We start from the raw sequence: 12,903 nt of genomic DNA on the forward strand, positions 1-12,903 counted from the left end.
ATTTGCTCTTGCCACTTGTTAAAACATTCTCAGCTGATGATTGAGTTTTCTTCTGCAGCAAAAAAGAAACTGGACAAATTTTCATATAACCAAGTGGTAACTCATTCGCATGTCATCTGTGTTTTAAATCTTAACTTATTAACTGCACCAAAGAGTAGTTTTAAAAAATGCACAAAAATAGCATGCTGGTAAACCTTATTCAATGCATGCTCTGCATGGTCAACAATCCATTCATGAAAACAAGAATTTGGGTTTTAGTACAGAGCTTACCAACAAAACAAGCTGGTTTGAAGACAACTTAAAAAACGGTGATCATCCAAGTTTTATAACAATAGATATTCCCCTCTAAAAACCTTCTTCCTCAAATGACAATCTGAACATTGTACCTGTAACTAACATCCAATCTAGTAACACTCAGATTAGTTTAGTATTCTCATTCAATGATCAGCATCAACAGTTTACCATTAGTGCAGTCCCATCAGCCAGAATCAAATTCATTTTGTTGTTTGTAATTCAGGCTAGTTCACAACCACCATGTGATGAAATAAAATAATAAACTCATACCAGTCATGTTAATTCTTCTTGTCGTTCTGCCTGCTTATTTCTGTCTCTACTATTCATTCTGACTCTACATCATGCCTAGGTATTTTTCAGTGATTCCTCTTCCACACATCCCTCAATCTGACCAGACTCCTAATCCAAGTCCAGCCCTCGTAAATCACAACAAGGAGTTATAGACTTACACATAAAGAACATTAAAATTCTTTTCAATAAGGAAGCAGAACCTCATTATAAGGGAGCCTCAACATGGTAAAAGATCAAGAGGGTTTTGGTTCCCCTGGACCAATTTCCACCCCTGTTGTCAACATAGGTAGTCTATGAGCAGCAAAGTAAAAACAGACAGGTGATGAGTGAAAAGCTGTGGAGGCAGAGGGTGCTATTCTCTTGCAATCTTCTAGCTTCAGGATTCAGCTGATCAAGACTACTAACCCCACAAAAGCAGCACAACACAAAAATACTGAGAATAAGGCACAGATGTATCATAACTAGGGTATGAACCAGAGGACTGCCAATTGTTGCTAAATGTTATTGTTATACCTCGGTAACAAACTGTGAAGTTTGATTGGTCGAGAACCAATCACTTGACGTGCAACAAAAACGCATGTACCATGGCTGAGGATGCGCATTACGCCAAATGCACAGCTCGGAGGGCTGATAACATGAAAAGTGATGTACACCCCCGGTGTACATCACCTTGATCGTTTCGATTTCCAGCGCTGTGTATGAAACACCCGCCAAGGAACAGTTGTCTGCTTCTTAAAGAATGAATAATGTTTGAAGATAACAACAGAACTTCGAGAAGAGGAATATTTATGTTACCAAGGTATAACAAAACAAATGTTGCACCCTCGGGGGGAAAATGGCACCCTTGGTTTCGCCTCAGGTGCCATTTCCTCCCTCAGGTGTACAAAACACCATGCCCTTACAGAAATGTCCCATGAGAATCCCATGGGAAATTTTCCCATGGGATTCCCATGGTGAATTGGGCATGGGAAACCCATGGTGAATTGTCATGGGAAATTGTATGGGTATCCCATGGGAAATCGTATGGGGACCCCATGGGATCCCATGAAGGAACCCCATGGGATCCCATGAAGGAACCCCATGGGATCCCATGTAGGAACCCCATGGGATCCCATGTAGGATCCCATGGGGTCCCGTATAGGATCCCATGGAGGAACCCCATGGGTCCCATGTAGGATCCCATGGGGTCCCATGTAGGATCCCATGGGGTCCCATGTAGAATCCCATGGGGTCCCATGTATGGTCCCATGGGGTCTCATGTAGGATCCCATGGGGTCCCATATGGGATCCCATGGGGTCCCATATGGGATTCCATGGGGTCCCATGTAGGATCCCATGGGGTCCCATGGGATTCCATGTAGGGTCCGATGGGGTCCCATGTAGGATCCCATGGGGTCCCATGTAGGATCCCATGGGGTCCCATGTAGGATCCCATGGGGTCCCATGTAGGATCCCATGGGATCCCATGTAGGATACCATGGGGTCCCATGTAGGATCCCATGGAGTCCCATGTAGGATCCCATGGGATCCCATGGAGGTTCCCATTGGATCCCACTTGGGTCCCATTGAGGATCCCATGGGGTCCACGGCCTGTACGAAATACTCTCATAAGAATCTTATATTATAAGAATCTTATTAAAATTTTATAAGAACCTGTATTGAGCTGCTAAGAGCAGTCTTATAAGAATCTTATAAGAATATTATAAGAACCTTTAAGTAGTGTTCACAAAAGAAATCTGAACGTTATGAGAGTAAATAAATATTATTTTAAATTAAAAGTGTTATTAAAATGTCATTGATAGCTCCTTGCTCAGAGCTAGATGAGCCGAAAGCAAACCAAATCAAATCTTAAACAGATTTAAGACCAAACAAAATTTCAACTTGAAAGGCTGCACTAAGAATGAAGCGTCAAATTTATTTTGCATACAATTGTGCTTACAACGAATAAAAATAGTAGTTTTCATGTACATGGACTGGCTACAAGACACTCAAATAGAGAAAATAAATTGTACTTAAACATGTGTCTGATACTACGATAATTGTGTCAAATAAATCTTTAAATGGATATTCAGCAGAAACTGATTGCTGGAGGGACCTTTTTCTCAAGATGGTGCATACATTGAATACATTATTTACGGCTAAATTTTGTCTCATTATTTACCTACAGTTCTTCACACAGTCTTCCCTATAAACAAACATTTTGTGTGTAAAATATCAACTGATTATGCAATGAAGATGGTATTAAAAAAATGGAAGAAAATCTTTCGTGTATTAAGTTAACATGCACTCAGAATAATGTAAAATGTTCATGAGCACATTGCAACCGGAATTTGGAAACCAAACACAGGTATTCAATGTAATATAAAGTTTAACATCACAAAGAAATTATTTGCAATCATAATTAGTCTGACATAAACATATCACAAAACAAACATTTGTTTTATCTGTTTGTCACTACCATTGAAGTGTGCAAAAATAAACTTTCAACAACAAATTTACAGTAATTGAAGACAGAGGGGGTTATACATTGTACCTACTGAACAATTGCATTTTAATTTCCTAAGATCTTTGAGCAAGCCAAGAAACATAGAGTTGAATTAAAAGAAACCAAATATGTCACTGTGTACACACCTTGATTTGAGTAAACAAGCACATTGTTGAAACAACCGACTTGAAGATGCTTGAAGATGCTTGAAGTAACACATTTTGTTTGCAAAATACATTATTTTTCTATTTTTTTAACAAAGACATTTCTTTTTAAATTAACTTTTGGTGAAACTTCTGATGTGTGCTTCTGAGAATCCTGACAAGAGTTCAGCCATGGTTGAGAATCTTGACTCGGAAATAATTACACTCGCACCAGGAGTAACCAATCTTGCAATCATCACACGGCATGTTATAGTTTTGGGGCTTGGAGCCACGTGAACTGACAGACCATCAATAAAACTGTTGCATCTGAAAACAAAAATATTGACCCATTGATTTCACAACTAATAGAAATAAAACACTGTACACTGTTGTTCACTACGGTTATAAACCTGGAGCTATGCTCCATTTGGTTGTACCATGTACCATGGAGGTACCTCCATAAAGTGACACAAGCTTCTCTGACTAAAACTTATACATTTAGAAAATTACAGAAAACAGCTCACCATGTGTATCTCTGTCTGGCTACTGTTGATGTCCATGTTGTAGACATGCTTGTTGATCCTTCTGTAATGTTTCATTCCCACTGAATAACAAGTATATCTTCCATTTTGGTGTAAAAACCAACACACAATAATGTGTGTGCAAGCAGCTTGCAGTATGAATGACTATATGAGTGTCAGTTAGAATTCAAACTCCCCCCCACACACAGGAAGACAGCATCAAGTTACACTTCCTGCCAGCCTTGAGGGAAACCAACAAATGTTTATCAACAGATTCTTACTGAAGTAAGAAATGGTTTAGAAATGAAGAAGTAAGAAATGGTTTCTTACTGTTGTTTATTTATAAAGTCACAAATTAATGGTTTGTTACTGTTTCTTGCTGTAAAGTAAGAAATGGTTTCTTACTGTTTCTTTAAAGTAAGAAATGAGCAAGATGTTTTTCTCTGAAACTTCTTTTAAAAATTGCAAAATTCTTACTTGATAAAACAATTTTTTTATTTCAGGTCTATAATAGGATTCTTATATAATTCTGACTCTCTTAACAAAATCTTATAAGATCTTATAAGTTGAAATCGTACGGCCTATATGTAGGATCCCATGGGGGATCCATGGGGTCCCATGTAGGATCCCATGGAGGATCCCATGGGGTCCCATTAACCCCAATGGAACGCTTCATACCCCATGGTATACCCATGGGACCCAATAGTAACCCTGATGACTCAATGGGAACAAATCATAAACCCATGGTTTTCCCATGGGAACCCCATGGGAACAACTGTGACCAACGAGAACAAATCAGAATCCCATGGGGTTCCTATGGTCTTACATGGGACCCCATGGTCTTCAAATGGGACCCCATGGGGTCTCATGGTCTTATCGATGAGACACCATGGGACACCATGCGAACAAATCAGAATCCCATGGGGTTCCTATGGTCTTACATGAGACCCCATGGTCTTCACATGGGACCCCATGGGGTCCCATGGTCTTATTGATGAGACACCATGGGACACCATGGGAACAAATCAGAATCCCATGGGGTTCCAATGGTCTTCACATGGGACCCCATGGGATCCCATGGTCTTATCGATGGGATACCATGGGTAAAAATCAGAATCCCATGGAGTTCCCATGGGATCCCATGAGATCCCATGGGAATCCCATGGGAATCCCATGGGACTTTTTTGTAAGGGTGGACCCCATCACAGCGTGCAACATTGTATAATGTACCATCATGGTCACCCAGGCCTAAGTGTCCATACAATACAACATAATACAGAAACAAATTGGATTGTTTAACCATGGAGGTAGAAATGGTTTAACCCAATGTGAGACATACGTATGAACATACATTCTTCCAATATAAAAAAGTTTCAATTCAACAACAAGATTCCTTAAAATAAATAACAATCACATGGTGCCCCCGGCCTATAAGTGTCCATACAACATAATACAGAAAAGATTTGGATTGTTTAACCCAAAGAGAGACAAACGTATGAACATACATTCTCTGATGTAAAAAAAACTTAAATTCAACAACAAGATTCCTTCAAATAAATAACATTCACTGCATGTAGATTACATTAATCTATCCATCAATTGTAATTTGCATACTTGTGCAACTTGTATTTGTGACCCACTCTGTGAAAATGAGTCTGATGTCGCCAAATGCAAATATTTTCAAACAGATGTTTGAAAATATTTCAACTCAATAATTTGCATGTGTTTTAATTTCCTTACTTTTCCCCCCTGTACTTTCAGCAAGCACAAATAGTTGTTTACTGTACAAAAAACTAACAGTTAACCTTTCAAAGATGTTAATCAATCAACCCCCCAAAATGGAGGGAGGGTAAGTTTCACCATGGCTCTGTGTTTGGTCTTTCCTATGTCCTTATTATATTTCTTATGGGGTTGAATTTTTTGTCTGACCATACTTAGTTAGCCTCTTGCTGTGATACATTCACAGTGAACTAAAACAGAATCACCAAATTGTATATTGTGACGGACAGTGCCGGGTGTATGTTATAAATTATTTGGTTATGAGCATGCGTGAGCTTATGCACGATCTGCGCATGCGTTGGCTTGCCGGGCACGCTGGTACTTCTGGGACCATGCGTGCATCGTCAGTCGGCAGCGAGCATTCAAGGAAGAAACAGGTACGTTCTTGACTCTGATTATTACCCAAGTGTTATTTGTTGTGCAATCTGCGCTAGCGTGCGTGATTTATTGCAAGTTATATGCAGCCAATTCTAGGTTTCACTGATTAACTGAAGCTTTGTGCTGTTGATCATGAGAATATCTCTGTGTGAGAGGATTGACGGAAGCTGAGTGCTTGTCGATCTTTTTGGTAGCAGTCTGTCGCTGAGTTAGCCAACTTTAGTTTTGTGGTTGTGACTAGCAGGACTGTGGTTCAGGGTATCTGTGTGAATTAATGTCTCAGGGGGTACACGTGAGTTGAAGCAGGGAAGACTGTGCTTTGTGCTAGTCCACTTCTCCTCAACTGTGGCGGCTGCGGGACTCGTGTAGGTGATTGCTTTGTGCTGCTGTACCTATGGTGGTCGATATTGCGGTGCGGTTGACTGCTGTTTTGTGGTTTACCGGCGGCGTGGTTGACGTTTTTGTGCCTTATACCGGATGCGTGTTTGGCACTGCTGCGGCGCGTGCTTGTTAACGCGTGGCGTTTTGACCTTTATTTAGGAGGTTGACTAGGCGAAAGCTGGTGCTGCTTAGGCGCGAGAATCACGGGTAATAGTTCAGTAGAACGTATGTGTCTTTTGCAAGTAACTGGTACTTTATTATTTAATGTTCTGTAGTTCTGTATTGATCATTGATTGTGGTGGATACTGCAGAGGTTGACACTTAAAACCACATTGACTGATGCATGTTGTTCATTGTTTATTGTTCACTGCTGAAGTTGACAATCAAACCACATTAACTCATGCTTATTGTTTACTGCAGAGGTTGACAATTAAACCACATTTACTCATTGTTTAAGGTTTACTGAAGAGGTTGACAATTAAACCACATTACTCATGTTTATTGTTTACTGCAGAGGTTGACAATTAAACCACATTACTCATGTTTATTGTTTACTGCAGAGGTTGACAATTAAACCACATTTACTCATTGTTTATTGTTTACTGCAGAGGTTGACAATTAAACCACATTTGTTCATTTTTTACTGCAGAGGTTGACAATTAAACCACATTTGTTCATTTTTTACTGCAGAGGTTGACAATTAAACCACATTAACTCATGTTTATTGGATACTGAAGAGGTTGACAACTAAAACACATTAAACCACGCATAAATCTCTTGTGGAACTGTGTATTATTTGACGAACTGTGTGTATCTTGACAGAGAGGTTTACCATCTTTTATAATCGGGCGGTATATTGCCTCCCAAACGAACCTCGCCACTCAGCCTCAAGTCCGCTTAGTGACTTCAACTTGAGTCGGCAAGAGTTAGTGTCAAGTTTTATTTAAGTGCGGATCCGATAACGACCCGTGCCCGCCACAATATTTACAATCCTGTAAAATACACACAAATAATGCATAGACCCATGCTGCTGGATCAATTCCTAGAGATTGGTTTCAAATTGAAAGACACAGAAGACAACGTGGTATTCTTGGGAACACAGAGCCTAATATGTAAATATTCATGAAAATGTGAACAAAAAAATGATGGTTTGAATTGGTATTGATATATCCACACTCGCCTCCAGCATCAAATTGCCTTGAACGAATTCCTACTTTAAGAAAGGCACAGAAATGCAATTTTCTGTACATGACGTTTTCCTGTCAAGCGTAAACTTCTTTGAAAACATAATAAATTAATTTCTCCTTGCATCAATGCTGCTAATATTGAGCTCCATCTGGTAGCTAAGGGTAATAGTCAGACCCACTTGAAGGAATATTATACCGCCAACATTCACCTTCAAGTTTAATATATCCTTTTTAGACTCAAATTGCCTTGTATAAAAATATACTAACAACTCTCCATGGCTTTAACTAACAATATACCGCATGGTTAGGTACTGCTAACAATCACTTATGCACAAAAGGTGAGGACAATACAAACAGCCAACCAACCACATCGCTTGAGCCGAAAATGTTTACAAACATGTGACCAGGAGTAACCAATTACAGCATCCCACCTGAATCTCCATGCCATACGATCAGTCGGTGAAGAATCAGCTTTCTCATTTTGAGATATTGGTCTGAAAGCAAATCCACATCAACCAAGACTGAATCTACATGCAATGTATGATGGCTTCTTTAACACAACTCCTGAAGCTACATGCAGCTATCACTCTTACACTAATCATTTTAAACATCAATCAAACGACAGCTTCTGATGAAACTGCATGTAAGACAATTATGAGAGATTTTCTATCTGCAGAAAATAGAAAATTACTTCAAATTTCCTATCAATCAAAAGTTACTTGGTCTCATGTCCTCTGTGTGAGTTACTGCCATGCTGATCCTCAGTGCCACTCAGTCAATTACAACATAGAAGATCATCTGTGTGAGCTCAACAATGCTACCAGGGCTCAGTATCCTGATGACTTCATTACACACTATGGTAGTGTGTACTTTGATGCTGATGTAGAAACACCTTGCTTCTCTCTACCTGACCAAGCACTCCCTACACAGCCTGATACAACCATCTCCTCTGGGCCTCAATACAGCAGTTGCCAGGAGCTTCTTGAGGCAGGTCATAATGTGAGTGGTATCTACACAATATTCCCAGCTGGATTCAATGATGGCCTGCAAGTCTACTGCAACATGGACATTGATGGTCAGGGCTGGATGGTCATTCAGAGGCGTCAAGATGGCAGTGTTGATTTCTATTGTAACTGGGTTGACTACCAGATTGGCTTTGGTGACAAATCTGGTGAATTCTGGCTTGGAAATGACAACTTACGCACCCTGACTGAGTCTGCAGGACCATGGAAGCTGAAGATTGAGATAGTCAGATGGGATGGAGAAGAATCCTTTGCTGAATATGGACACTTCAAGATTGATGGGGACAGCTTTAGACTTGAGATTGGCTCCTACAAGGCGAGCAGCACAGCAGGTGATTCACTTGAATACCACAATGGAATGATGTTCACCACCAAAGACAAGGATAATGATCTGTGGGACAGTGTTCAATGTGCTGCAACTTACAAAGGAGGATGGTGGTATAATCATTGTTATGATACTAACTTAAATGGTATGTACTATCCATATGAATCTACCAGCGAGGAGGGTATTAATTGGTTTAATAGGGGGACAGGATACAAATCGGTCAAAACATGTTCAATGAAAATGCGCCTCTAAAATTTGTAAACTTTTACACTATAGAGCACTGGAAAAAAGATTGGGAAGCTAATTCTTGAACAAAAAAAAACATTAAATAGTTTGTTATACTACTATTCTGTTTAACCTTTTAAAATACAAACTGCTCTCAACCACCCTTCTAGAAGTGTGATGAGTTGTACTTTGAGATTGAATGCCGTTATTGAAAACAGCAAACCGCACATGGAATTGTATCACAAATGCATGCAACCCAAGTGTAATTTGGGTGTTGGTGAAATTTGTTCAAAAATTAATCACCTAATGAATTTGTACTTGGTATGATTTCTTAACTTTATTTACTGCACCTTCAGCAAGCACAAAGAGCTGATTACTGTAATTTCAAATTATAAATTTAGCAATTCCCAATTGAAAAATGATAATATCAATTTATCCAAATAATGAGGGGTCAGGTTAACCATGGCTGTGTTTGGTGTTTCCTATGTCCTTAATCATGAATAGACCCATGCTGCTGGATCAATTCCTAGAGATTGGTTTCATATTGAAAGACACAGAAGACAACAAAGAATGAAAAACAATTTCTGATACTGAAGTTGAGTTGTGAACCCTTTAGTATCCAAATCACCTTACTTTTTACATAACTCTTTATATTTCTATTGTATTTGTATTTTGAGTTTACAATAAGAACTACAAGGGAAACTGACTGGGTAAAATTTTAAATGACTTTTGGGGTTGAACAGAGACAAATTTGCTGGAGTGGGATTCGAACCAACGAACTTTGGATTACAGCGCCGGCATGTTAATCCAGATGTGATTGGCTCGGATCCCACTCGAGTCAATAGTTCTCTGTTCAACCCCAAAAACGTATTTTGAGTTTTACACATGCGTATACAAAAAAAACAGCAGTTATGAACAAGAAAAGTGATGAAATAGGTAACCACGATGGAATGATATTCAGCACTGTGGGCAAGGACAATAATCATCAGTGGGATGGGGCAGTACCAGAACTGTGCTGTGCACTACAAAGGATGATGCTGGTTGAAGGCATGATATTGTTCTAATTTAAATGGTCCATATCAAAACCACCAGATATGATGATATGCATTCATCTATTCTGGTGATTACAAGTAAATGGATCAAACACTGTGCCATGAAAATGTGCCACTCAAACTAGTAATGCCTTGCCTTTTCCATACCTTGAAATGGGCTTGGGCTTTGATGACATGTACACAGAGCTTTCAAGGTGAAATGCAAGTTAATTTAATAACTACAGCTATTTTTGTCCCTTTTTCCACGCAAGAGTGAACATCTTTAGAAATGACAACTTATAATTTCATTTATTGTGCAACGAGGCTGCAAACGTTAATTTGCATCGTTCTTGATGTACATGTAGTGCTCAATACACAGATACAAAGAAAACACTCACATCAGTATGACAAACTTCTTGTTAACTCCTTTTGGTGGTTATATCCACAAGGAAGAGTCATATTTAAGCTGTTTGAAGGGAATTTAATCATACCAAAAAATGGCAAACTAATTAAATTATTTTCAACCCAGTAATTTTGTTTTGGTAATCTTAACTCTAGCGATGTTTTCACTGTCCGTGGATTTATACACTATTGCCTGGTAGTTCCAATACAAGGACACTATTTATACAAATTGGTTAGCCTATTTATTTTAAAGTAATTGAATTTCACGCATGGGGTGAAGACAAAACAGCCAGACTTTGTACCATATCACTCTTGCTGGTGCATGTGACCAGGAGTAACCAGTTACAGCATCCCACGTAATTCTCCATACCATACAATCAGTCGGTGAAGAGTCAGCTTTCTCATTTTGAGACATTGGTCTGAAAGCAAATCCACATCAACCAGGACTGACTCTACATGCAATGTATGATGGCTTCTTTAACACAACTCCTGATGCTACATGCAGCTATCACTCTTACACTGATCATTTTAAACATCAATCAAACGACAGCTTCTGATGCAGCTGCCTGTAAGACAAATATGAGAGAGTTTCTTTCTGCAGAAAATAGGAAATTACTTCAAATTTCTTATCAATCAAAAGTTACTCGGTCTCATGTCCCCTGTGTGAGTTACTGCCATGCTGATCCTCAGTGTCACTCAGTCAATTACAACATAGAAAATCATCTGTGTGAGCTCAACAATGCTACCAGGGCTCAGTATCCTGATGACTTCATGACACACTGTGGTAGTGTGTACTTTGATGCTGATGTAGAAACACCTCAAGTATTACATCCTGATACTACCTCTGGGCATCAATACAGCAGTTGCCAGGAGCTTCTTGAAACATGTCATGTGAGTGGTATCTACACAATATTCCCTGCTGGTACCAACGGTGGCCTGCAAGTCTACTGTGACATGGACACTGATGGTGAGGGCTGGATTGTCATTCAGAGGCGTCAGAATGACAGTGTTGATTTCTACCAAAACTGGGTTGACTACCAGATTGGCTTTGGTGACAAATCTGGTGAATTCTGGCTTGGAAATGACAACCTACGTACCCTGACTGAGTCTGCAGGACCATGGAAGCTAAAGGTTGAGATGGTCGGATGGGACGAAGAAGAATCCTTTGCTGAATATGGACACTTCAAGATTGATGGGGACAACTTTAGACTTGAGATTGGCTCCTACAAGGCGAGCAGCACAGCAGGTGATGCACTTGAATACCACAATGGAATGATGTTCAGCACCAAGGACAAGGATAATGATCTGTTGGGCAGTGTTCACTGTGCTGTAAATCATAAAGGAGGATGGTGGTATAAAGATTGTTATCATGCCGATTTAAATAGTATGTATTATCCATATGAAGGCAATACCGTGGATAGTAAATGGTGGTTTAATCCGGGGACAGGATTCAAATCGGTCAAAACATGTTCAATGAAAATACGCCTCTCAAATTGGTAAGATTTTACACAGTAGAGCGCTGCAAACATATTGGGAAGCTAATTCTTGCAAAAAGAATAAAAAACACCTTCTTATACTGAAGTTGAGTTGAACCCTTTTGTATCCAAATCACCTTACTTTTTACATAACTCTTTATATTTGTATTGTATTTAGAATATATCAATATAAACCACAAGGGAAACTGAATCGGTAAACTTTTAAATGATTTTTCGGGTTGACCAAAGATAAATTTACTGGAGTTGGATTTTAACCAACAACCTTTGGATTAGAGCGCAGGCATGTCAATATGGAGGTCGTTGGTTCAAATCTCACTCTAGTCAATTTTTCTTTGTTCAACCCCAAAAATGTATTTTGAGTTTTACACATGCGATAAAAATGGGCATATTCATCAATGTTTTTTGTGCATGTGGTGACATTTAAATTAAGGTAAGAATTGAAAACGAAAGAAGAAAAAAACAGCACAATTTATTAAAAAATTAAATCAGAGTATACCTTTGAGGAAATGACACTGATTTCCAGTGTTTCTTTAAAAGCACTATATTGTCTTGCACCAGATAAGGCTATAGCATGTATAGTAGTGAAATTTGAAGAAATATTGGGGAGTTTTTAGAGATTTGCTCCAATCCATGGCAAGCTTCAGTTTCAGTAATTATGCATTTGATGTGTAGTTTGGTGATTTTGTTTGAGACATTGAACACCTCATTAATTTGATGCACTTTCAGTGAGCACAGAGAGTAGTTGACTATAATCTCATGTTATTAAGTATCGGTACCAATTTTTTTAAAATCTTGTTAATTCAATGTTATAAAACTTTACTTAAGGAAAAATAAATTAACATTTACTATAAATATCATTGGTGATTTGCAGATCTGTGTGGTTTTACTGTTATCTGTTTATAATTTTAAATGTATTTGGTAGCTTTTCCCAACCACTTTCAGC

General features: G+C 38.9%; 3 protein-coding genes across 3 annotated transcripts in view; 2 read left to right on the plus strand and 1 right to left on the minus strand.

Moving 5' to 3' along the window:
- Nucleotides 1-12,903, minus strand: part of LOC139938916 (DNA repair protein RAD51 homolog 4-like) — a 155,628-nt gene that overhangs the window by 14,155 nt on the left and 128,570 nt on the right. The gene's annotated exons all lie outside the window — the stretch shown is intronic.
- On the plus strand, nt 7,285-10,095 carry LOC139938254 (ficolin-3-like). The gene is made up of 4 exons (XM_071933667.1): nt 7,285-7,384; nt 8,085-8,341; nt 8,390-8,987; nt 9,938-10,095. Exons 1-4 carry the CDS (start codon nt 7,285-7,287, stop codon nt 10,093-10,095), a joined length of 1,113 nt encoding a protein of 370 aa, XP_071789768.1.
- On the plus strand, nt 10,933-11,964 carry LOC139938259 (fibrinogen-like protein A). Its single transcript, XM_071933672.1, has one exon. The coding sequence runs from the start codon at nt 10,933-10,935 to the stop codon at nt 11,962-11,964; it is 1,032 nt and encodes a 343-aa protein (XP_071789773.1).

Source organism: Asterias amurensis, chromosome 6 (assembly GCF_032118995.1).
Source record: "Asterias amurensis chromosome 6, ASM3211899v1".
Taxonomy (NCBI): domain Eukaryota; kingdom Metazoa; phylum Echinodermata; class Asteroidea; order Forcipulatida; family Asteriidae; genus Asterias; species Asterias amurensis.

Excerpts from the sequence above, each read along its gene's own strand:
- LOC139938254 (XM_071933667.1), top strand. The coding sequence starts at position 7,285 with ATGCATAGACCCATGCTGCTGGATCAATTCCTAGAGATTGGTTTCAAA. Across the intron at positions 7,385-8,084 it reads GGGAACACAGAGCCTAATAT|CTTCTGATGAAACTGCATGT; the intron begins GTAAATATTCAT and ends ATCAAACGACAG. Across the intron at positions 8,988-9,937 it reads TGAATCTACCAGCGAGGAGG|CAGTTATGAACAAGAAAAGT; the intron begins GTATTAATTGGT and ends CAAAAAAAACAG.
- LOC139938259 (XM_071933672.1), top strand. The coding sequence starts at position 10,933 with ATGGCTTCTTTAACACAACTCCTGATGCTACATGCAGCTATCACTCTT.